General features: G+C 37.3%; 1 protein-coding gene across 2 annotated transcripts; it reads left to right on the plus strand.

Moving 5' to 3' along the window:
- The first annotated feature begins 5,583 nt into the window (after nucleotides 1-5,583).
- On the plus strand, nucleotides 5,584-25,953 carry TERF1 (telomeric repeat binding factor 1). Of its 2 annotated transcripts, XM_031604851.2 has the most exons (9): nucleotides 5,584-5,823; nucleotides 8,471-8,566; nucleotides 10,402-10,532; nucleotides 11,997-12,083; nucleotides 13,805-13,954; nucleotides 16,505-16,608; nucleotides 17,847-17,887; nucleotides 18,786-18,850; nucleotides 25,347-25,953. In XM_031604851.2, the coding sequence occupies exons 1-9, from the start codon at nucleotides 5,652-5,654 to the stop codon at nucleotides 25,497-25,499; spliced, it is 999 nt and encodes a 332-aa protein (XP_031460711.1). In that variant the 5' UTR covers nucleotides 5,584-5,651; the 3' UTR covers nucleotides 25,500-25,953. The 2 variants fall into 2 exon arrangements, with proteins under 2 accessions (XP_031460711.1, XP_031460710.1); XM_031604850.2 differs by lacking the exon at nucleotides 8,471-8,566 and having other exon boundaries at nucleotides 5,588-5,823.
- The last annotated feature ends 651 nt before the right edge of the window (nucleotides 25,954-26,604 follow it).

Genomic DNA, 26,604 nt, shown 5'->3' on the forward strand with positions numbered 1-26,604 from the left:
ATCCACACACTGAAATACAAGCAGGCATCTATGGGCAACACAGATTCCACAGTTGTAATTACATTCATAAACAACCAGTACATTTCCAAATCAGTTTCACATAAATAAGCAGCCACTTTTCAGTATTTCAGCACTGTTTTCTCCTCAGTTGCACAGTGTAATGATACCAAGGTTACAAAATATAAAGTTACCTTCTTTTCATCAGCTCATGGTGAAAACACAGACTCTCCTCAATGAATGCCCTTCTTTCCAGGGCTGAACTAGGGGTTAGCTGGGCTTGGAAGGGGCTGAGCCTATCCCATGTCCTCATTTGCACAGAGTACATAACAGGACGTGTGACTTTGGTTCCTACAGCCAGAAATCTGCAGCGCAGGGCCACAGCCAGAGGGAAGCAAAGCCTGGCTTTCAGCACAGAACTGGCACATGGGCAGTTTCCAATGCTTGCTTTTAAAACCAGAACTGAATTCTACTCTGTTCTCCCAAAGCCACCATCTTTAGATATTCGACATTGTACAGGAAGCACTGGTTGATCTGAAATCCAACTAAAATAAGTCGATGCTATGAAAACAAGAGCTGCCTTAGCCACACTAACATTCTTCATATTTTAGTAACTATGTGTTAATAAAACCCTCCTTCCGAGTATGACAGTGCTGAACACTATGAGCCAATGAAGCCTGAGGACCTGCGTTAATGGAAGGTTTGATCAGAGAACCTACATGATTCAATCTTGAATCATTTACAAAACCATTTACCTAATTTGTTCCTTTGGGCTTTTTTGAAAAAAGAAGGCACAAACAAGAAGGCTACATACCCCTACAAAAAGTATAATTGCATTATTTACTCATGGTGACTCATTCATCAGAAGACTTTATGACTTTGTCTTAATGAGGATTGTAGCTGGTATTAATTGCTACAGGTGAACCAAGATGTAGTTAAACACAATTTTTTTCTTCCTAATGAAGACAAGACCACAAAGAGCAGGGTCAGAGAGACAAAAATATTTGCTAATCACCAACGTGCCTTCAAATGCAATCATCCATATCCTAAAAAACCAAAAAAAACATTTAATCATTGAACTATTACAACTACAAAGCATATCATATTTTACTGCAGAAAGTAAAGACAAGCCAATCATGAACACTGCCAAAAGAAATAAATTTTAAAATTATAATAAATAAGCATGATTTATTATTTCTCACTTTTCATCCTCAGATTTTCTACAGATACTAGCATGCTTCTCACACCATAAATCTGCAGTGACAATTCATTGCTAACCTCTGTGAAATTATCATTTAAATATTTCTTCTGAAAAAAAAAAAAAATCAGGGTGGGTAATTCTACTATTCACTGTTATTTAAACTATTAATGAAACTGTTATTTTTAATTCACAAATCTACTTGTTTTTATCATTTGCTATCTTACATTATGCTTTTCAAATGCATATTTTCAAATACAACTTGCAGTTGTTCTTAGTCTCTTCCACATCAGTTTGTTTCTACTTAATGGGAAGATGTGAGCTATTGACTGTGAAGTATCAGTACAGTATCTATGTCCATACTATTCAAGTTAAAAAGCCTCTTAAGAGATTATTACAATTTAGAGATTATTACAACTTAGTGCATTCATTAAGAAAAAGAGCTCAAAGTGAACTTCACTCTGATTAGATGCCAGCTAATCCACAATGACTATCATGAATGGCTTAAATTCAAGGAATGTTTCACAGTTTGCACATTCTTAAGCATATATGAATCTAAGCACAGAGCACAGACCATAAAGGCATCGACTCATTAGCTCAGCCCCTCAAGAAGTTACTTGCATTTACCATATTTTCAACTGTAATGATTTCATGCTGTCAATTTAATGATTTACTAGGACAGAGTGAAAAGCAAGTGTAACTACCAATCTTAGAAAGGAGCACTGTCTCCAGTTGTCCAGTCCCTCAGCAGCATGCTAGAAACATCTCATCTTTGTGACTTAAATTCCAGTAGGAAGTCGGATGACTACTTGAGGAAGTACCTCCACGTGTTCACACAAGGACACACACCCCACACACTGCATATACACAGCCTGGCACTGTCTTAACACAGAGGTCTGCAAATCAAAACTGCGCAACGCCTCTCATGTGCTACAATGTAGCAGCAACCTAAAGGGATTTTGCACAGCGGACAGGAAAAATTCTTACTGACTTCTCATCAGGACCACGTAAGAGAGCCCTGTTTGATCACTTCCAACATGTCCCATAGGTATGTTTACCTTAGCAAAGACTGAGAAAAAGGAGGCATCAACACTTCGGTCTGCAGCTACCTCAGTTTTCTGCAAGAAATATTTCACTTTAGTATTTCCCTACAGTTAAAACTGAAAAGGAACTTTGGATAATCAGCATGTCTTCTTAGAGTTTTTAATCATAACTTCTGCAGAAATAAATCACAGGGATTGTCAGAAATGTATTCAGAATTCTGAATGAATAAAGTTGGAATTTTACAATTACAAGGAGTGCATTGTTACAAATTATTTTGACATTCATTATGATAAATCTGATCAGGGCAAACTATTTACTTACTGTGTACGTGCTCAGAAGCATTGCCTGTCAAAATAGCTACTAAAATCAGACAAGACTATTAACCTCTTGTTTTTTACATTTTAAACAACAATAAATTATTCTCCTTTGGTTTGAAAGCTGAGGTTGGTGACAGCACCAGATTCAGTCTCACTTATACAATTCAATCTCAGATCGTGTATTCAACAAACCAACAAAACAAGAGAATATTATTTCCAAGACCTTTTTTAACAACGTGTAGAGTTTCAAGGCTATGTGTCCCTAGCACCCGCTCTCTAAGGAAAATAAATGAACATATAAATTATGACTTCTAAATTAAGTAAAGTTTCCAAGAGGTCTCCACAGAAATGGTGTTACTTAAGCAAAAACTGCATCCCAGGGATAAACTCCACAGAAAACAGTGCAAAGTCTCAGTCATTACTGAGCACACCACAGAGATTGGCACCTGACTGCTAATTCAGGGACTCATTCTGCATATATTTCCTGGATAATCTTCATTTAGATAAAATGTAATCTGTAAAGACCACTTAAATTCATTCAAGCATTGAAACACCATGAATTTGCTTAATTGCTTTAAACGCCTTAGCCAGATGATAAAGTCAAAATGTAATAAGAATTTGCATCAGGTAACGAGATGGACTGCTCTCACTACTATCTAGCATGCCAGGTCATCTTTTCTTCTTTTTCATCTTCTTCTTCTTCTTCTTTTTTTTTTTTTTTTTTTTCCCCTGCTAATGGGATTATTCATGCAATGCAAATGCTTGCTCCAGTGGGTGGTCACTGAATCACTGGCGACAATGTAGTCAGCTATCTTGCTTCAACTCTTATTTGACTGCATAGTGTGGCTTTTCAGACAGGGCAAAATAAATAGCTACAGATTTCTTTTCTGTACATGAATTCACCCCAGCAAAGGGGACGAGACTCCACTAAACGCATTATACTGAATACTTTCATACTTTTATATTTAAATTGTGCCATATTAACTAAGAATAATGCAAGTTCTGTTCTTGCACATACATATTAGCTTAACAAGCTGTTAAGATGTCTAGTATTTGCAGCACACAGTGTGAGCTTTAGAAATCAAATGAGTTAAGATGTTAATAATACAACATGAGAAATCCAGCCTTTCACTTACTTCTCATTCCCCTTTCACTCTATCCACAGAATGCACCTATTTGCAAATGAAGAAGAAATCTATAAAATAGAATCAAGTAAGCCAAGTTGGGAAAGGCAAAATATTGGATAATACCCGACTGACAACAAGGTGCCAGGAAATTCCACCCATTTTCTCTCACACTTTCTCAATTTCATTACCAGGTGGCTCTCCCTTTAGCACTGAACAGAGTCCAATAAGGAATCTCAGCCTCTGAACACAACAACATCCAGCCACATAGGGGCCACTTTCTCAGCAAAACCCAAATCATCTGCACCCACTGCAGGGACCACATACAACTTCAGAGCTGTAACTATTTTCTATTGCAGACCAACCTAACCCATCATTACTTTTCTCCTCTCACTGCCTGCATCTAATTACTTCTGTTTGATTCCCTACACAATACCTATAAATCTGTGAAATTTCCGTAGGATATTATCCTTTCATAATCTTGGCATAACCATAAGTAGAATCCTTCACTGAATGGAAAGTTACTGTCAGTAATTTCTAGAAAGAGGTGATTTTCCAAGGTCTGTTATTTTTGACAGCATTACATCAGAACTCTGTTCTGATTCTTTATTTCTCTCTATATATAGTGGATAACTTCAATAACATTCTTTTAACTGAAATTCAAGGCTTTGTTACTTTGATTTTTCCATCACTCATATTGAATAACTATTAGCACTGAAATAATTTAATGAGGAATATTACAGTAGAGAAGTATTTTTGCAGATTAAATGAGTATCAAGAGTAACAAAACTCATCTCTCTCACCTTTGTTCCAAAATAACAGCATTTAAAACTATATAAGTGTTATCATAACTAAATGTATGTTTCATGGCTGTGAGGATTTTAATATACTTTATTCTGAAGTATACTGACTCAGTCTAATGGCTCGGTGCTGTAAGTAGGATAAAACAAGAACCTGTGATGGAATGTTCAGGAGAAGTGATAGCAAATGAAGCAAGAAGCTTCGTCGTGCAACAAAATGTTGCTGAAAATGCTCCACACCTTTGAAAACATGCATTTTGGACAGAAAAGAAAGGTTAAGGGGTAAATCAGCCTAAGTCTACAAAGACTTCAGAGAATCCAGAATAGCTCAGACTGGAAGGGACTTCAAGGATCATGAAGCTCCAACTCCCCACATCAGGCAGGGCCACCAACCTCCCCATTTAATACTAGACCAGGCTGCCCAGGGCCCCATCCAACGTGGCCTTGAACACTTCCAGGGACAGGGCATCCACAACCTGTCTGGGCAGCCTGTTCCAGCACCTCACCACTCTGTCTGTGAAGAACTTCCCCCTGACATTCAACCTAAATCTTCTCTCCGTCAACTTAAAACCATTTCCCTTTGTCCTGCTATTATCTATCCTTGTGAAGAGTTGACTCCCCTCTTGTTAATGACTCCTGTAAGCTTAAGGGGTCTTGGGAGTTTTCAATGTATAACTTATTATTTTCACCTCACTAGCTTGTCTGGCAAGTATTTTTGATTAGGACTCTTGATTCTGGTTGAGGTAAGGTAAAGTAGATCTAAGATCAATCCACGGAGAGATTTATAAAAGGAAGGCCTTCAGAACATGAAGGACACATGGACACGCACATCCAGGACTGGCTCTTCACAGCCCCTCTCCACCTTGTTCCCAGCACACTTCACCCACTCATTGCTACGTTCAGTTGATATCTGTCAGTGATCACACCTCGCTCACTCCCGCTGCAGGTAACACAGCACACCACACACGACGCAGCAGATCCGACCCTGAACGTCCCCGGAGCGCCGCGTGACGTCACCGCCACACTCCTATCCCGCCTCCCACAGCCCCTCTCGCCGGCGGAAGTGACGACACCAAGGGCCGCGCTGATTGGCCGAGGCGCCGGAAGGGGCGGAGATAGGGCGGAGGGACCGTTGGTGGGGGCGGGGGGAGCAGTGGCGCCCAGATTGAAAATGTCGGAGGCTGTGAGGGAGCGAGAAGGTGGTTCGGTTCCGTTTGTGCCTTCAGCGTTGGCGGAGGCTGTGGTCGCAGACTGGGTGCTGGAGTTCAGCTGCTGCTGCCTATGCCGGCATTTCGTGGAGGAGTGCGGGGCCGAGTTCAGGCGGTGGAGGGACGTGGCGCAGGGTGAGGAGCCGGGTCTGGGTTATCCTGTAATAATCTCGCGGTTGTGGAGAGCTTTTCAATTGTAGTTAAATGAGACCGAGGAGGGATGTGAACCTTTCAGTCTGATGGAGGAGTGTCTTCTAGATGCTCACGTGAATGTAAGGGAAAGTCATCCTGCCCCTGTACTCGGCATTGGTGAGGCCTCTCCTCGAGTACTGTGTTCAGTTTTGGGCACCTCAGTACAGAAGAGATGTTGAGGTGCTGGAGCAGATCCAAAGAAGGGCAACAAGGCTTGGAGAATATGTCCTATGAGGAGAGGCTGAAGGAACTGGGGTTGTTCAGTCTGGGGAAAAGGAGGCTGAGGGGAGACCTTATTGCTCTTTTGATATGTGAAAGGTGCTTACAGTGAAAATGGGGTTGGTCTCTTCTCACTGGTGACAGGATGAGGGGAAATGGTCTCGAGTTGCACCAGGGTAATTTTAGGTTGGATATCAGGAAATGCTTCTTTACAGAAAGGGTTGTTAAGCACTGGAATAGGCTCCCTAGGGAGGTGGTTGAGTCACCATCCCTGGATGTGTTTAAAAGCTGCTTGGATGTGGTGCTCAGGGACATGATTTAGCGGAGGGCTAGGGTAGTATGGTTAGGTTGCAGCTGGACTCAATGATATTTAAGGTCTTTTCCAATCTGAGCAATTTCGTGATTCTATGTGAATTTGAATGTTACTGTCATCTTTGTTCTAGAGAGCTTGAATATGAAATATGAATGCTTAGACACCATCTTCAGTCACAGAAGCTGAGACTTCAGGTGCTGATGGTTCAGGGTTGCTTACAAAGTTGAAGTAGGTTTAGTGGAAAGATGAATTTGTTGTTTGTTTCTTTAAAAAAAAAAAAACGGTTTACAGTAACTTACATATGTGTATTCCTTGAGTTTATTTTCTGATAGAATGCTAGAAGCATCTCAAGGAATTATAGCCAGCAAATGGATATGGAATAAACCCTGATGGATTTTTGAGTGGAAAAACATATACATAAAATGAGGAACACTGTTGGCAGAACTATCTTGTTCAAGTATCTACATGGCAAGGAACAGGTCTTATAGCATCTCTCATGAAAACCATAAAATATATTTAAGTGGCTGTACAGAGGGAAACTTATGGTTGAGAGTACTTTAAACAAATGAATTAATAATAAACTGTTCTAGAATGCTTCTCTAAGTCTGTTTGTCTGCATTACCTGTGAGTGACTGGTGTTGTGGACCTGTTATCTATGCTGTGTAAGCAAGGTTTCTTTTCCTTTAGCTGTGAAGGAATTTAGAGCTGTGTAAGGAAGACTTTGAGAAATAAACCAAAGCACAGAATATTTTATGTAAATTCTCATCCCTGAACTGAAGTGCCAATGTAGGTGCAACCTAGAGGTATGTGGAGGAACAGAGAAAGCTTAAATGATCTCAAGCTACTTGCCATGTGGACCTCTTTTGCATCATTTAGCTGCAGCTTTCTTCCTACTCAAGAAATTTCCAAACTCTGGCTCCATCTTCAGGATACAAGGATAGCACCCACCTCCAATAACTTAAATTGTTATTGTTAAAGCTCATTATCCAGGCTTGTTCTGACACTGAACTCCCTTGTTTGCTATGAGAGATGCATAAAATTTGTGGCTATAACTAGTGGCACTTTCTTGCTCTTCTAAGCAATATCCTTTATCTTATTTTGTATTTTAGCTAAAGCTCTTGTGTATCTGTTTTTAGAAACAGAACTGCAAATGTGTTCTTTGAAACCCAGATGACAATATAATTCTTGATATTAGATTGGGTATTCATTCAGGCTTTTTAATTAGTTTGTAAATGCATACTTCTCCATTGTTCCCTAGGAGATGATCATACAGTAATAAGCAAGTAGGCTGAGCACTTCCAAGTAGTGCTGTTGTGTCAGTGAAAACCCCGTGTGGGGGGGTTCCCATGCTGCTCAATCCTGGTTCTTGCTAGGCTGACGCTGGGAAATGTACACGAGCTTGACCTGGACTAGGATGCTCAGTCTTCAGGTCAACTTGTCCAAGACAGCTGTTCTTCCAGGCTGGATGTTGTTCTGGGCAGCCTGGTCTAGTGGTTGGTGACCCTGCATGTAGCAGGGGGGTTGAAACTGAATGATCTTTGAGGTCCTTCTCAACTCAGGCCATTCAGTGATTCTATGATATGATTTTCCTAACCTTGTAAACCCACAATATAAATCATTATATTTCTGACTGGGCTGCTTTTGTAGCTTTTACTGCTTTTGATCTGTCAGTTGTCACAGCAACGCTGTATGTTACCAGTTGATGTACTCATGTTGTGCTTCTGTTCCAGGGAAATCTCTTGAAGCAGTTACCTTCTCCGTAGTACGCTACTGAGTAAAATAACATCTCATTTAAGATGATGAGGTGGTGTTCTGAGTTAATAAACATGAGCCTGTGATCATTTTGCAACTTCTGAGTTATTGTTATGAACTGCTTCAGAGGAGTAAATTTGATTTTAAATATGCTTTAACTTCTTGTAATACAGAAGAATAAGTGATAATCCCTTGAATTTAATTTGTTAGCGATCTGAGGAAGCATTTTTAGTCTAATAAAAGTGTGTAGTACAATTGTAGCCACACTGTGGCAGTGCTGGAGCAAGACTGACTTTTCTTTTCCAGCTGTTTCTAATGGCTTCTCCAAGGTAACAACACATCAGAAAAAAATGGTGTACCTCTGTCAGCTTTTGATAAGAATTGCAAATGGAAAGAGACTTGGTAAGTAAATGGTGTAGTTTATTGGTTCTGTTCTTTTCCCCTCCCGCTTACTGTTGAAGTAGACTTGTCTGAGCTTGCATAGAGGTGTATCAGGCTTTTGCACAGCTTCTGCTATATACGTAAAATGACTGAATTCTCTACTGTTGGGTTGTTTGTTTCACATATGTTTGAGCTATATGCTGACAGGTATTATTACTCTGTACTAACTGATTTAACTGTGTGGAGTTTGAATGGTTATATGCTGTTCAAGTTGTAGGTCATCTTTTCTCAATAGTATCAATAAAAGAAATATACTGGGGAAAAAAAAAAAATTCCTAACCCTTAATGAGCAATATTTGCAAGCACAGAGAAGTGCTCTCTGTGCTTCACATTTAAATCTAGAGATTAAGGCAGACAGTGCATGTATGAACTTAAATGAGAAGAGTGACTTTGTTTTTACAGAAGGCTGTGAGACTTCCAGCCAGCAGCGAATCTTTGGCATTGTTGTTTACTTCTGTTTGGCTGAGGTCACAACTTACTGGTTTGGCCAAGCTGATTCTTTGTCCATGCTCAAGTTTTGGGGGTACTTAAGTTCCTGCAAGTTTTTTTGTTTGTTTTTTAGGAGCTTTAAAAGCAGTCTTGCAGCCATGAGTGAGGAAGAACAAAGATGTATTTTAGCTTAGCAGTACCACAAAGGCTTGTTTTCATACAATTACAGCTTGTATTATCAGATAATAGCATTTTTCTTTATTTAGTTCAACTTTAAATTTAGCATATGAGTTATTTCATATGTAATGATAGAAATTTCCCTGGTAGTACTTTAACACTGTTACTATATGTGTCATTAGGGAATATGACTTCAATGTGTTTTTATCTATCGTGGTGTAGGGGACCTGTGTGGAGAGGAAGACTGCATGAGCTTTGTAGTTAATATACCACATGCAGTTGCACAATGTATCTGGATAGCTGATGTATTTTATGGTAGCTTTCCTAATTCTTTCTTTGATTAAAATAAGGCTCAGTACAGATTGGAAAAGGGTAGCTTGTTTCAGATGCCAATTCTTGAAGATTGGCATTACCTTAAACTCAGTGTGTTGTGTTGATTGAAGCAATAATTAGGAAAACACTGAAGTGTGACTTCTTTCTTTTGTATGTGTGAATATATACACATCATACTGCTTAAATTTTAACAATTTATGTTGTAGCTGTTTTCAAATACTTCTGCTTTTTCAGTCTTGCTTATGTAACTGTTACCAAATATTTTTGCTTTTTTAGTCATACTTAAATTATTCGCCTTCTGTCTGAAAAATACTTCCTGTAAGGAATAAGAAGACACTGAGAGAAATTATCCCATGGTGCCTTTTAAAGTAGAAGTATACATGAGGCTATAGTTCAGTGAATACTTTAAGCTAAACTGGCATTGCCACAGACAAAAGCTGACTTGTGCACTTGCTAGCATCTGGTGCATCTGTTACACTGGTGCACTCACTGTGCAGGTGCTCAGTGATCAGACTGGGAAACCGTAGAGTGCAGAGGGAGTGGTTATCCTGCTAGGCTACATTCCTGTCAGAACTGGTCACTTTGATCCTGTGTGCTGGGCATTTGCACAAACCTATTATTGACACAGTGATGTGAGATGATGCTTCTACTCTTCCAGTGATAGCCTTTTGTTATGCTGTTTGAATTTCCCTTGGTTTAACTTGTTCAAGAAAGGAAAGAACTTCTGATCTTGAAAAACACGTGGAGAAACTAAAAATTACTTGAGGAAAAATGAATTGAATTTTTTCTTTTTATGTATGACTTCATTGTGAATAAATAATGAATATACTTTATTTCCTATTGCTTTTCCCTCGAAGAATGCCAATTTGAAAACGATACAAGAATTTCACCTTTGGAGTCTGCTCTGTCTTTCTGGACTTTACTTGAAAGGGAAGAAAGTAAACTAAATACACTTCATGAAGAAATTCGTCGTTTGATTCAAATTCAGGTCTGTGTGACTTATTCAGAACTCTTCAGGATGTAACTATTCATGCTATTAAAACAGAGCTTGAGCTATGAACAGGCTAAAGTTAATTTTGAGTTTCTTCTATTTTCAATTTTGGAGTTGCCCAAGGGACTCTTTTTGGTTCTTGTTCCTGTTTGAAATACTTGAAAAATCTATCAATTTGAAAAAATTAGATATCAGTTGAGTACTTCAAAACATTGCATCTTTATCTTTACAATGTACTTTAAGTAGCTTTAATTTCACATGAGGTTTCTTGTCTAAAAACTATTTCTCTATATTAGAGAGCTTTAGATTTCAGAGAGAAACATGTAGAAACTAAGCTGTTCCTAGTAGATATTTCTTTTTTGTTGGTGTTTTTTTTTTGGGGGGGAAGTGTATTTTAAGATGATGTTACAGTTAAAAAGATTATTGTGGTGGAATAGAAAAAGAGACAGAGAATGTTCACCCATATCCAAAGATCTAGGCTCGCGGGGGGGGGGAGGAACTCCACAAAGGAGGGATCTCCAGGAAGAGATCCTTCTCCAGTGGCTGTCAGCCCTTAAATGGGGTCTAGAGTGAAGTGTGAAGCCAGGCTCCACCCCTTCCAGTGACACAGGTGAATTGCCTTCACCTGTTCTCCCATGGCTGACCCAGTCCTTTCCTCAGGTGATCAGTCAGTGGCTCAGGCTGTGACTCAACAGTTCCCATACAGATGGAAAGCTTTTATAAACAAATTCTTAACCTGTCCTGATTTTTTTTTTTCTTTTTAGAATTCAGACTTTCTTTTGTACTTTGTATTCTGTACTGTTCCAAAACACTTAAACAGTTCTGTTTTTGCTGTTCTTCCCTGGCATGCAATAAAGATGAGCGTTTGCATTCTGTTGAGCTGGTGTTAGAGAAGATAGGATAGTTCATAGTCAGACTTCTCAATAAGCGATTATTTTCTTTATTTAGAGGTGCCTACAAAATGTGCTTAAACAAGGGATAATTACCAATTGTTTTGAGATTTGGTGGGCTTTTTGTTCTTGAATAATCATCTAAAATATGTGTTATTACAAACTGGCATCATTGAATTCAACGTGTCCTCTTTTAAGTTACACTTAATAAAAATGTCAAGTGATCACATTACTGAGAAATGCATTTGTTGCACTTTAATTGCACTTAAGGGAAAGCTGTCAGCTATTGGACTGTGAAAGTCCAATTCAGAGGGAAGATCTAACTACTTAGTAGATAAGGGAAATTTTGCATCAAGTAAGATCCTTTTAAATCTCTGGTTTTAAGCCTTTATATGTGACACTTAATATTTTCAGAACTAGCTCTAATTAAATAATTATTGGTTATCTTGAGATACTTCAAAATCCAGGGCTATATATTTTCAAAACTGCAGGTGTGTGACTTTTGTTTTCTTCAGAATTTCAGATCAAATGCAATTTCAGCAAATCTTGAAAATGTAACTTTTGATTGTAGGTTGTAGCAGTCTATATGGAAAAAGGATATTATAAGGAGGCTGCTGAAGTTCTTGAAAGACTATTCACAGATTCAGAATCACATAAGGTAATAACTTGCTTCATTTACGCTTGTTTTTGTTTGCTTGTGTAAGAGGAAAAGAGAGAGGAACAGTTTCCCAAAGGTAGCAAATACTACCTGCATGGCTTCATCCTTTGTGTGATCGCTTCCACGGATGTGGCAGCTGTCAGTACAAAAGGATATTTGGACATAGGGGAACAATAGGAATAACAGGTGACTTGTGGGAGTGAAGCAACTCCTCCTAGATGCAGATATTCTCTACTGTGGGCAGCAACACTCCAAACTACATCTCCTTTCCCACTCAGATTCTGGGAAAGTGATACTGCAGTTTTTTGGTTTTTTTATTTTCAAGCTAAAGACCACATAAACATGCTGGTAGAGAAATTAAGAGTCCACTGCTCTAATTGGGCTGCTGACCTTTTCTGAGCTATTGCAGTGTGCTTTATCTGTCTTTTCCATTGATTAATTAGCATTGTAGAGGTTGAAACATCAGAAGGAAAGAAAAGTCATCAGCATCCATAACATAGAGTGAATGTTGTTATGCCTCTATCTGGAATTGCTAACATCTGACTATGATGACCTCTTGGTTTGATGTTCACTGCTTCATGAAGATTCAAATCTTATGTGCATATCAGTTCAAAGTAATAGGTAATGAACACACCTGAATTTACTGAAAACATTAAGTGTACTAAAGTGACTTCAGCAATGTATAGACTACTGCAGTAATGGAAATGGCTTCTATGAGGTTGAGAAAGAGGGAGGGAGGAAGAAAAGAAAAAATAGATTGTATATAGGCATAAGGGATTTAACTTTTATTTTGAATGTGTGCAGTGCTTGTGCAGGTCCTTCTTTACTTGTATTTCATTAGTAAGCTGAAAAAACTTTTGACAACCTCCTGCTTTCCACCCCTCATCCCCCCCACCTTGTAATAGCTATGTGTCATAAACTGCTGAAACAGGAAGATCTGACATTTTATGGAGACAGAAAGTGATGCTTTTTAGTATGCTACATTGAGGAAAACAGTGTAGAGAGGAAAAAGGGGAAGAAGGCCAACACTGCAGACAAAAAGAAGAGAGTGATAGCAGTTCTAGATCTTCCTCTGGTATATCAGCATAAGTGCTCTTTATAAATAGTAGCATGTGTATAACTTACTCTTCAGAAACCTTTCATTCAGAAGACTCAGCTGTTCTGAAAATGTAGGCAGTAGTAATAGTATGCAAGTTCATAAACAAGTACAGCCTGAATAAATGCATTACTTATTGACTATATTGGTCTCTGTAGGATTCAGGGTGGTTTGTGGATGAATATGAGGTTGTGATTAATTACAGGTGTTTTTGTCTTTGATACTGCTATACTAAATAGCCCACTTCCTGATTACTGTAGACTCCTTTCTGTAGCAGTTGGCATAAGGAGCAAACAAGAAAAGAAACCCAATAATGAGTGAGCCTTTCTGGGTGAATGTTCTGCTCCATTGACTGTACTGCTTTCAGTCTTATTTGTAAAAGAAATGAAAATGTGTATCTATGGAAAACTGTACTTACTGCTTGTTGAGCATATAATCAGAGTAAACTCCAGGTGTTCAGTCTAGTCCACTGTAGAATCCTTTCAAACTGTATCATGAATTTGTCTAGACATATTCAGAACTACATGATCATCTGGTTTAGCTTTGTCTATCTCCTATTTATCATAGATGTTAGATAACTGCAAGACATGTTTTTAGCTTGTCATATATAGCTGTACTTTTTCAGCCTTTAAGGATGAAGCTGGCAGCCATAGTCAAAAGCAAGGATCCATATGTTCCCCTTCTCCAGAGCTTCAGTTACAATCTTTTGTTAAGTAAAGTCAAGTCTTACGTTGAACTTTTCCTGAAAGAAAACGGAACTAACTTCTTACTACAGGTATGTGAAAGCTATTTTCAAAACTTTTTTTCAAAAGAGGTATATGATGATAGGATGAAATAGATGCATACTTTTTCAAGGAAGCTGTTTAGACTGTATTCAGTTATTACCTTAGATGAAAGAGAAGCCTTATCTTTCTATGAAAATGTTATTAATTAAAAAAATTAAGGTTGAATGTTTAAGAGAATGTAGGAATAAAACTCTTCTAAAATACTTCAAATTTGTCATCCATACCTGTCTTGATTAGAAAAGTAATTTGGAGGGTAAAAAGGCTGGGGCTGCCACTAGTACCTGTTCTGATGCTAGACAGATAATATAATTGTTTTGCCTTATTTAGGTCCTAAGAATTATAGTAAAATGAAAAGACAAGACCTCTTAATTTGTTTAAAAGTTTGGAATGTCAGTGGATTTACAGATGAAAGACTATTACTGCTTTTTCCTGTAAGACTGACTTTATTTACAAATGGTCTTGCTCAAAAATGATTTAAAGTTGGCGAGAACAGCATTCCTCCAGCAGTTCATCTTCAGGAGGATTGTAAAGAATTTCTCATATGTTTACTTGCTGTAAAAGAGTATTGAGGTTTTGTAACTGAACAACACAAACATCTAAAGGTAATAAGAGGTAAACTTTAAAGTAAACAAACTGGAAGTTCCTTTGGGGTTTTCATTCTATTATCAGAAACGGACTAGGCAATGTCTCAGATGTATTCAGAGTAAGACAAGCAATACTTTCAAAGTCTTGCTGTGCTGTCAGTTCTCAAGTTTATTTTCAAAGCTGTATCTTTGAGCCTGAGAGAGAGATGTTTGGAGATATTAGGGAAAACTCCAGAACTCCACAGTAACATAGGTAGACCCTCTCTCTGTATGCACATCCTTTCTAGTGTCTGTGCCATTGCACTGTCTTCTGAAGTCTTTTTACTTCTCCCTGAATTACCTGGGATATGAAGGAGACTAGAGGAGTGAAGATTATGCTTGGCTGAACAATATAAGTAACTGTTTTCCAGCACTGTACAACAGAAAAATACCCTAGCTTTAACTATTTGTCTGTCTTCTGGTGCTTCATGAAGAAATTCAAAAAGGTCTATGTTACTAGACTGCTTTGTAGGCTGCTGTTTCCAGCTTACTGTCAAGCTTGGAATCTGCAAATTTGCAGCTACTACTGTTAATTAAATTTTTTTACCTGTCAGTTTCTTGAAATTAAACTGTCCTAAGAAGAGTCTGCATGCTGCTATGCTGAAAAGTGACCAGCTAGTTAGGATCGCTCAGAAATAGTTTTAAATTCTACTGTGTAATAACTTCTACTATTCTTTCAAAATAATTAGTTTTACGGACAAATAAAATCTGAAAGCTACTGTTACTTTTTTAAAGTATGTTTATTTAACTTCATGTAGTCTTCTCTGCTAATTTATTTGTTTAGAAACTCATCCTCACTTCTTGACTGTGGTTGATGATCGTGAAATATACAGAAGACGGACCTTTTGAAAACTAACAAAAAACATTCTTGTGCATGTTGAGAGATTCTACAGGTTATTGTGAAAGAAAAGATTTCCAGAGAATTGAAAATTAGTCTGACAAGAAATCACAGGAGGCAAAAACACTCTTTGAAAGAGTAAATAATTGAAAGCAACAGGCTAAGGAGAAAGTTTACATCGGGCTTGCAGTGAATTTGTCAACTGACTTGTTTTGACTAATAATATTTAAGCATTGTGAAGCAGATGTTTTGGATTGTATAGATGGTGTTGGATAGAATGTAGTTTGCTTTGCTTAGTACTGATGGTGCACAACTAGGATTTTTAGGTCATTTGACCTGAAGTGTAAATATGCCTTCAGATAGTAAAGAAGAAAGTCAGCACCAAAGTGACCTGAATGACATCATGTGCACTAGGCTTGTTGATTTTGTTTAGGTGTTATTTGTTATAGCAAGTAGATGAGAGGAACCTAGGGATAGGCACAAATCTTACAATGCCTCAAAGTCTGTAGCATTCTTTTCTCCACTTGGGAAATGAGGAGAAATCATCTTTAGTTTGTGGCTAAAAGGCTTTAGGCAGTATGTTAAATTTCTTTGTGAATGTAGGAAAATTATTTTACAAGCTAAAAGTCTGAGATGCATCTTTTGAAGGTATTGTAGGTATTCTTGATCTTGACACACTCTTAAGTGAGTAGAATTATATGAACTTGTGAGGACTGTCAGTTTCCAGTTTGTACTCTAGCCATTAAAAAGGTAGACTTTAGAGTACTTCACTAAGATTGAGGCTGCAATTACAATATATTTCACGCTATCTGTAAGTTCTGTTACTATGTAAACAGTCACTGTATTTCTCTGCATACACACAGTTGTTACTTGTGCCTATTTCTAAACCTTGATTTACTGGCTGGTGAATGTTCTGTGGATCTCAACTTGCCTCATTACAATTGTTTTTAAACTAAATATTGATAATGCCTCTTGAAGGGTCTGCAAAATATGCACTGTTAGAACTAGTGCAGGCTACACTTCCATTATTTAGGTTCTGGCTGGCTATAATTGTGAAACGTCAATTCCATTTCTCACAGGCAGCTACAAAACAAGTGGAGTCTAAAGGAGGGGAAATAAGAGTGTTGCAAAACAAAACCTTGAATATCGAAGAGAAAGAAAATAATTTGGAAGCAAAACAAAGGTTTGTATTTAGCAATATATTGCTGAGGGATATGCTTGGATAGTAACTTGAAATTTGTTGAACTACAAGTAGGTAGAAGGAAGGACATGAAATTCTAAACTGCTTTCCAACAGAAAACGAACTACAAATGCATTCTCTATTTTTAAGTATTGGCTTTTCTGTGGTTGTTACTCTTGGCATTTACATCAAATAGTTTGATATTAAGTACTTGCTCAAAATGCACATTTCTCAATTTAAAGAGCTGCCAGTCTTGTATAACAACAAGAACATTGAAATACTTCAAATATTTTCTTTTCAAAGAAGCTCAATCAAGAATAGTTCTTAATTTCAGGCTATAGGTTGTCTGGAAAAGACAGGGAGATAATTTTTTTTTTCAACTAAACGAAGGATTCACATGTTTAACAATACTGGTATTAAGGTAAATATGTAGCTCTGTTGATAAAGCATAAATCATGACTAGCAATATGAAGTTTCAAAGCAATTAGGTTCTTTCGTAAGAAATACTGGGCGACCTCAAAGTCTGGTTTCTTTTTCTTTCCCCCTCTCCTTCTGACTTTAATTTGAACAAGGTAATATTCTATGTTTATCACCACTTGTTTTTCCATGGAGAATAAATTGTGGGCTTTAGCCATGGTATTGTTTGTATTTCTGCAGTTTTATATCTAGAATTCTTAGCATCATTTAGTTGAAAAAATTGACTGATGCAGATAGTGTACAGCCAGACCAAGATATTTTTGGAAGGAAAGGTCCTGACACAGTTATATCTCAAATAGATATGGGAGCATTTGTCAAAAACTGATGGTGACAATTCTTATTTTGTAGAAAGAGTAAGGTATAAAAAAAAAAGTAGATATTTAAAATTTAAGAACTTCATGGAATAAGTTCCATGGGTTTTTTTTCCAGGCCTTTGGTATTGGCTAGTGGTAGTTCTGGGAATAAAGGAATGATGCAATTAGTGTTGGTCTACTTCTGTTTTTTGTAGAGAAGCCTTTGGTTTTTATTTCATTTAAATATTATTGATTCACTTGAATGACAAGTTGCTGTTGAGGAAATTATTTTTAAGACTTACAGAAGAGCTGTGGAGTACTACAGATTGATTAACTGGAGACATAACATCCATAATAAGGTTTTTTTTTAAAAAAAAAAAGATTTGTAGGAATTGGTTTTAGTCTTAGATATTTAATGGTTATTCTTGTATTTTTTCTTGTATTTTTATTGTAGTTCTTTGTTCTTTGCAGGCCTGCTTCAAAAGAGAGATACAGAACAAGCAATGTTCAGAGTGAGTGTTAGCTTATTTTTTTCACTTTGAAAACAAAGTCACATCAGACACTTTTCCAGACCATTTGCTGGTTCAATGACTGCTGTCCAATGTGACTGATTTCATGTAAGAATGATTATGGTGAAAACTCCTAATTACTGTGCAGTTTCTACACAAATGCACGCTTGGTGGTTGCCTCATTTAGAAAACTGAAATGATTTAAAGTTCCCTGGCAACTCATTTTGCAAAATCATTCACTTCTTTTTTTCTGGTATGCTTTGTTTCTTGTTAGCTTGTTCTGCTAGGATTCTGGTATTCTGTAGAGAACATAGCTGCCAGATGAGTAACAAGACTTGTCTCTTTGGCTTTTGACCTAAGTAAGTGAAGGAAGGAGCTAAAGAGGCTGGCTGACTAACTGGAGAAACAAATGATAATATAAAATGCAGTTTGGATGCTTGTGAATCATCCTGGTTCTATTTTTAGAAAACTTTAAATCATGGATTATATAACAAGTTCTGAAAGCCATTAGTACCTTGTCACCAAATATGGAAGCAATCAGAAATATTATAATTAGTTTCCCTTCTCTCTACCTGAACTGAGAGAGTTACGGTAAAAAAAAAAAAACTTTTTACAGGTGTGAAATAAGTTTCTTTACAATACAATATTTACCTAATTGCTTAAAATAACTCCTGTGAGGTTGCTATGAAGTACAGTCACTTTTCTTGAGAAACTATATAGTCCTTGGACTAAGATGTGATTTGTGTGTATACTTAAAAACATGTTCATATAGTAACACTGAAATTTTCTCACTCTTCTAAAGCATACTGGAACAGTACAATGTATCTCATAATCGTTAGAATGGAAAACCAGTACTTCACTGACTCCTTATTGGTCTGGATGTATATTTGTTGTTTTCTAGGGCTGAAAGTCTTGAAAAATGTAGAAGAAAATGGAGCTGACTTGCCTTGTGGCCGAAGAAGACAGGTTTGTAATGCTTTTTAATCTAAATGGCGATGAAATGAATTTGTAGTGCAGTAGGATCTTTTTCCAGCTGTAGCAGACTGAACTTTGACAATGTGTGGGTTTAAGCTTCTTCATGTTATTCAAGCTGCACTATAGTCTAAGTTTGCATTCCTATCTTTAAAAAAAAAAAAGTATTTCTGTTGCAGTCTCAGTTATTATTGTCATGAGACTTAAATTTGTTTACATACATTACTAAAGCTAAGCCTGATTCTTCTTAAACATGTTTTTTATAAAGTTGTAAATGTACAAGTTTGATGATGAAAGAATTTGAGTTAAAGAATCAATTATGTCACTTGCTCATAAGGCTTTGAACATCAAAGAATGTCTTCCAATATGGAAACTTAATGGAGACTTAGTAATTTTGTCATTCATAGAATTACAGAATCATGGAAATGTTCAAGTTGAAAAAGACTTCAAAGATCATGAAGTCCAACCACAATCTAACCATACTGTCCTAACTCTAACAACCCTCCGCTAAATCATGTCCCTGAGCACCACATCCAAGCAGTTTTTAAACACATCCAGGGATGGTGACTCAACAACCTCCCTGGGGAGCCTATTCCAGTGCTTAACTTTCTGTCTGTAAAGATGCTTTTTCCTGATATCCAACCTAAACTTCCCCTGGTGCAACTTGAGGCCATTTCCCTTTGTTCATCTGAGGTAAAAACACATTTACTTGAGAAACTCTTTTAATTATTGTAAATGAAGTAAGAGGCTTTTCATAATTTACGTTTCAAATAGTCCTTGAAATTCCCTTTACAGGTAAGCCTACTTCTCTGCATTACTTGAAAATAGTTGTTAAATCCAGTAATGCTGTAATTCCGCAGATGAAAAGTACAGATAGAAGTGAATTTGAAGTTGATTTTATTTTAGGAATGAACTACAAACTGATCTTGTGTATAGCTGTTTTTTTCTTAGGATAAAGTGATAAAGCATTTGAGTTAGTTAAATTGATTCCTCTGAAAAGTATCTCTTTAGAAATAATATGGAGTCTTTCTGCTGACAATTTGCAATGTTATCTGAACATATGTCCAATTTAGTGCAAGTTATTTCATTCTTTTGTTCATTTTGACACGTCATTTTTCATACAGGAGAGGAGAACATGCTTATACGTTTTTTCAGACTCCTTTGTGAGGAGAGTTTTGCTTATTCCTTGCTTTCTTAAGAATTTTTAGTGGCTAAATCTTCAATTGTATGCTTTTCTCAAAATGGTTGAGGCCCTAATGGGAGCTGTTAAAGAATGATACTGCCATATGTTCCTGGAGGTTGCTGGAGGCCCGTGCTACATGAGAACATAAAATTCTTCATTTTCTCACAAATCTTAGGAATATTTAAATCACTGTAAGATTCCTTAACAGTTTAAAATGCAGCTAATGCCCTTTAAAAAAAAAAAAAACTATTTTCACATGATTTGCCTGTTGTACTCAAAAGCATGATTTTTTTTTTTTCCAACATCATACTTAAATAACTATTGTCAGCCAGTTGCTGACAAGCATGTACGTTTCATCAATCTTGTTACCAATATCAAGTTTGAAACTAATTGGACAACAGAAATGGAATTAATGGCAGCTTTATAGTCACCTGCTTACTTATTCAGGTGGTTTTTTTGTAGTCAGCTACAAACCTACGGCTTGTGGACAAATCTCACTAGGAAAAAAACACATTATTATAAATCCAGCATTATTAGAAACATGAATTACAGAAACTTACAGAAAAGGACATCTGATACTCTTGAAAAACTTGTTTTAAATTTTATTTTTTCAAAATTGTAAGTTTCTGTCACAACTTAAAATATATGCATTTGCTTTCTGCCTGATACTTATGCCTCTTAGCATCAGCAAGGGCTCTTATTATTGCTTTCTAGACAATATTAATAGCTTTATTAATAGCTGCATTTCTGCTTAATTATGTGCATTATATAAGGTTGTCCACATGCTTGAAAGAATGCTATGGATTGTGAGTGTCAGAGCTTTTGACTCCTAAAACTTCCTTTTCCATCCAGTTCCTCTTTCAATGTTGGTATTGTTTGCTTTTGTTTTGTAAACAGCATTTCATTGCAGTGATTCAGTGCCTGTTTTTGGCCTTTCATTTACTTTTTTCAGTTAGTTGCAAACAACAGTCTGCTGGAAGGAAATGTTTTCTTGTTTCTAAAATAAACTCCTATGGTCTGTAAGTGTCAAAGAATTTTGGGAGCCCTTTGTTCTCAACTTATCTTGTATATGCATGGCCAGTCCTTTATGTTATCTAAAATGAGTTTGAAAAAAATTTTTTCTGAAAATCTGGTTTTTCAAAATTTAGTCAAGTTATATAGAGAAAAATCGACATATCTAAACTTCAATGGAAAACTTCCAGAACAAAGTAGAGTCTGAGAATGCACAATCAAAGGGAAGTAAATTACTAGCATAAAACTAACTGCCAAGAATACACGTGCATCATCTATCCAGCTAGAAGTGATCTGTTACTTAGAGGAGGATCCTGTACATATTCTAGTACTCTTCCCTTAAATTACCCAGTATAGTCTATAGGTAGTTTTGAACTATTCTACACCTATTCTTGTTTTTATTTTGTTAATGTCTTTTTCCAGTTTTTCCTAGCACTAAAAACCCTTTTGGTTTTTTAGATGATACTGTAAACATAATAGCAAAGGATCAATTTTCCTATCCTATAAGGAGTATGTAAGCATAGACTTGTGAATAGTTGCAGCTTCTGCAGGTCCTGCTTACTACAAAACTGTTTAAGAATGTTTGGAGCATCTGCCTCTTACAGCAGCTCCTATCCAAGGTTGCTGGAGCCTGGTGCACCTACGGATGCAGGGTTACTGCACAAGCTGAAGGATACAGGTGCTGTGTTGCTATTTGCAGTTCAAGCAGTAGTAAAACTGAGTCTTCTGTCCCAGACACAGGCACTGATGTGGACAGTTGCACAGATCACCTCAGGCACTGCCGTCAGCAATGCTCACATAGAGAAGGCCCACATAAAAGATCCTTCTTCAGCTGGCAGAGGAGTTTACATTGGTGGATTACCCCAACTACTTGTATGTCCCTTCTGTCAGCCTTGTACACCTGCCTGAGTCCTGTTATGTGCTTCAAGGATCCTCTGTTTTTGTTGCTGGAACAGACTGATGCCCCAAACACAGCACTCGTGTGCTTGTCCCACTGGTGTTTCACACTTGAGCTGCAGTCCAGTGTGCATTTTTTTCATGCAAAGGCAAACTGTGCTATGTGCTTTTCTGGCTGTCCTTTAAAAAGCTTTACTTAATCTCTCAGAGAGGTTAAAAAGTGATAAAACTCATGGCTTGAGATAAAGACAGTTAATAGGTAAAGCAAAGCTGCACACAAGCAAAGCAAAATCAGGAATGCATTAACTGCTTCTTGTTAGCAGATATCTAGTTATTTCTAGGAAAGCAGAGTGTTGTCAGGTCTAGCTGTTTTGTAGGAAGACAACTCTACTATTTCCTTTCCTCTTTCTTTTGCTCAGTTTTTATTGCTGAGCATGACAACATGGCTGTGTCCCCTCCCATCTTCTTGTGTATTCTCCTCGTTTATTCACTAGAGGGCAGCATGAGAAGCAGGGAAGACCAACACTGTGTTTTTAATACTGTTTTTGTCACAAATCCTAAGCATAGCACCACATCATCTACTACAAATAAAGTCAACTTTGTCCCACAAAATCAATACTGATGCACAACCTACTCTTCACCAAACCTAGTAGATGAGCAGAATATGGTAAACAGGAACAGAAACTTAAATTCTTCGGATAAGAGAGTTCTAGAATCTAGAAAATACATGTAAGAGCAACCAACTCTTCACTAATTAAATTGTGCTGACTGTTGGGACTGTTAGTTGCAAATGCTTGGTGACTAGTGAGGCCTGCAAAAGCCTGAGACATAAGCTATTTTGCTTCTATGTATCAGTAAGCATGAATGTGACTCAATGATTGCAGTGCTTTTCATCACTAGTCTGTGTAAATTTCATAGTGCTCTTCTGAGTGGAACTATTGACTGTTTTTGCATTTCAGTGCAACTCTGAAATAAGGCACTGGTGAAATGCGAAAGTGAGAGACCTTCATGGTTGGTTTTTCAGGACTTATGCTCATGATATGTGCAAACACACGTGCAGATTGGATCATCATCTATTTTGTAGAAGTCCATTAACTAGAATTAGACTGTCAGTGTGGAAAGCAGTGGTACTCACAGAAATGCCAGTGTGATGTCAGTGAAAACTGACCTTTTGTATTCTTTTGTAACAACTGTGGTTCATGAGACCATCAGGAGCAGCAGGGTTCCTCCAGTGAAAGAAACACAAATTAATAGAGATTGATTAAATGGAACACCTACAGAATTCTCTATACGTCTCAACTCAATCTCATTAATGTTTTTGAGTTAATGCTCTTTTCTGTAAGTGAAGTCTGTTTTTTCAAAATTTATTCCCCAAAATCTGGAAAGCGTGTTGTAAAATGCCATTTCAAACAAATTAATTCTTACTTTTAGATGTATTTTTCCTAAACAGTTCCCCCAAAGGGGATTGATATGCAATGATACGCAATTCAATTTGCCTGAGTGGATGTACACTGGTATGATTGTGTCCTTGTTTTGGCTGAGGTAAGAGTTAAGTTTCTTCACAGTAGTGGTATGATGCTATGTTTTGGATTCAGAGGAATAGCATTGATAACATACTGATGCTTTGATTGTTGCTAAGTGGTGCTTACTCTAAGAAAGTACTTTTTGGATTCTCACACTTCCCTGCCATAAAGGAGCTGGGGGGCACAAGAAGCTGGGAGGGGGTAGAACAGGACAGGTGACCTAACTTGGCCACAAGGATATTCTGTATGACATCATGCTGAATAATAAAACTGGGGAATTAGCTGAGGGGACAGCCACTGCTTGGTCTGTCTGAGCATTAGTCCTTGAATACTGAGTAACTGCCTGTGCATCACTTGTTTTTGTGTGTATATATGTAAAACTATTATTTTTTCCCTTCCATTTCTGTCTTATTATAAACTGCTTTTGTCTCAATCCAGAAGTTTTACTGTTTTCCAGTTCTCCATCCCACTTTAGGGGTGAGGGGTTAAGTAGCTTTATGGTACTTAGCTGCCTGCCAGGTTAAACCACAACAAAAGGAGGTGAAGATGTGGAGGATCATATTGTGGCAGAATATGTTTTTTTTAATAATTTCTTTTAAGTTGTGAATTGATATTTTGGAGTGAAAAAATGACTACATATAATTAGAGTAAAAATGCACAGGTTAAAAATAGCATGATTGGGATGTATGATCTATGATCTTTTTATTACATGTATGCTTTTTTCTAATAAAGCTACAATTAATATTTTTTAAAAATCAAGTATTGGGCTTTAGTTTTCTTTTACTTTCACTCTTAAAATTGCATTGAGATGTTTGTATTGAGAACCAACTGAGGAATAACTGCTACACTGGAGAACTTCAGCGGAAGGAACTGTTCACAAATATGTAACTGCAAATTTTCTCTCCTTTTATGAGACAAATGGCCTCCCTTACAGATTAAAAAGCTTGTAGATTGTGACACTGAGATGTATGTAGTAGGCTCAGTAAATAACCAAAAATCACAGAATTGCAGGAGTAGGAAAGGACCTCTAGTGATCATCGAGTCCAACCCCCCTGGCTGAAGCAGGTACCCTACGATAGGTCACACAGGTAGGTGTTCAGCTGGGTTTTGAATATCTCCACAGAAGGAGACTTCACAACCTTTCTGGGCAGCCTATTCCAGTGCTCTGTCACCCTTACCATAAAGAAGTTCTTCCGCATGTTAGTATGGAACTTCCTATGTTCAAGTTTTAGGCCATTGCTCCTTGTCCTATTGCTATGCACCACTGAGAAGAGTGTGGCCTCCTTCATTTGCTTCACACCAAAAGGGAAAATTAAGTATTTAGCTGTTAGCTGAGAATAGGGCTGATCTCTATCAGCCTATGTATGATTTTGCTTCTATCAGCACTTTAACTGCTGGGATTGTTTTTCTTAACCACACTAAATTGTTGATAAGCACCATCTTGATTCTCAGTTTCCAGGCTAAGGTATCACAAAATACTTTCTCTTGTGACATGTGCTAGGATCAAGCTAAAGTTTCTCACAGCTTAATTAGCCAATAAAGTAATATTTTGCAAGGCACTTTTGGAACAAAACCAAACTTTATCCACTGTCTTTTTTCCTTCTGCAACTTATGAGATTTGAAGTACTTTTTTTTTTTAAGTGATGCCTACTACTGTCTTGTAATGGTTCTGTTGTAACCTTTCACATTGTATTTAGTGCCAAGTTATCATGCTCAAAAGAAGTCAAAATGAGCCTTCTGACAGCTAACTCATCTGTGTTGTGTAATAAGCAGACAGCTATGTAAATACTTGCTTTAATGTTTATTATAAGTTTAGTTCTTACACCAGTATCTTTCTCTGTTCATATATCCTGTATCTTCTCTATTCCTCCCCTAGCCGTGGACTTATGAAGAAGACAAGAAACTGAAATCAGGAGTAAGGGAGTTCGGAGTGGGCAACTGGACTAAAATTCTGATCCATGGTGACTTCAACAACCGAACCAGCGTCATGTTGAAAGATCGGTGGAGAACACTGTGCAAGATCAAATAAGGATACTTTGGACATAGCATTTGATTATTTTTGTGCTTTCCCTACGTATGGAGCTTGTCTAGCTGTTCAGAGTGATGTATTTATAGTCTCAGGAGTATCCAAAAACATTGTCCTAAAACATGAAAAAGGTGTAATAAAGTCTGGCCTTCTGTCTGCATGCAAGAGGTAGGTTAATTTATGCAATGTGGAAATGTTTAGTGTGGTTACGTAGGTAGGAGTCTTAAGTGGCAACATATTAACTTTATAGATGCTCTTAATAAAAAGTCAAGTGCTCTGTGTTTTTAAAGGGTTTTATCAGTGCAAGGTTTTATATGCAGTCAGATAGAACTCATTATCATTTTGTTTTCTACTGTAGTCTGTACTAATCTGATTTACTTCACTTTGAAATTTTGGTCTGACTTGTCATCTCTTTCAGCAGGTTATACAAAAAATAAGTACGTACTGTCATTGCCAATTTAACAAATTACATTTTTAACTTTAGCAAAAAAAAAGAAAGGAACGTCCCATATACATTTATATTTACAAGTAGTAGAAGTGCTAGATATGTACTGGAGAGAAAATATGGGATTTCTTTTTCTTTTATCAAGCTTAAGTTCTAGGAAATAACTTTGAAATCATTTATGTTGGCATAATAACAGTTCTTATCTTACAGAAAAGAGTGAAAAAGATGTGAGAAGTGATAACGATGCTAGCTCTTAACATCTCTTGATTGTCTTATGCCACCTACCTTGTCTTGAGGAGTGGCATTATTCTAGACCAGCAGGGAAGGGAAAGCTCCTTTCCTGAGCAGCCCAAGTGGGGCTCTGTTTTGGCAGTGATAGCACAGACCATGAAACATGTTTCATCTGTGCTCTGCTGTCTCTGCAGTGCTAGCAAGCAAAGACACCCTATTCTGGTTAGCTACCCGCAGTTCATCACTGTAAACATTCAGCTCACAAGAGACTCTGAGATGTTTCAGATTGTATGGAAGACAATCCCAGAACCTCAAAAAACACACATGCTTTCCACTATTGTACTGGTGTCAATCTAGATACTAGGTATTGTAGCATTCTTACAGGGCTTCTTGCATGAAGTGATGTACCATTACAAAGGTTTGTCCTATTCT

Source organism: Phasianus colchicus, chromosome 3 (genome assembly GCF_987193195.1).
Source record: "Phasianus colchicus chromosome 3, bPhaCol1.hap1.1, whole genome shotgun sequence".
NCBI classification, from domain to species: domain Eukaryota; kingdom Metazoa; phylum Chordata; class Aves; order Galliformes; family Phasianidae; genus Phasianus; species Phasianus colchicus.

Bases quoted from the DNA above. Each gene is read 5' to 3' on its own strand.
- TERF1 (XM_031604851.2), top strand. From the start codon at position 5,652: ATGTCGGAGGCTGTGAGGGAGCGAGAAGGTGGTTCGGTTCCGTTTGTG. The intron at 10,533-11,996 runs GTCTGTGTGACT...TTTTGATTGTAG, and splicing joins GTCGTTTGATTCAAATTCAG to GTTGTAGCAGTCTATATGGA. The intron at 13,955-16,504 runs GTATGTGAAAGC...CATTTCTCACAG, and splicing joins GAACTAACTTCTTACTACAG to GCAGCTACAAAACAAGTGGA.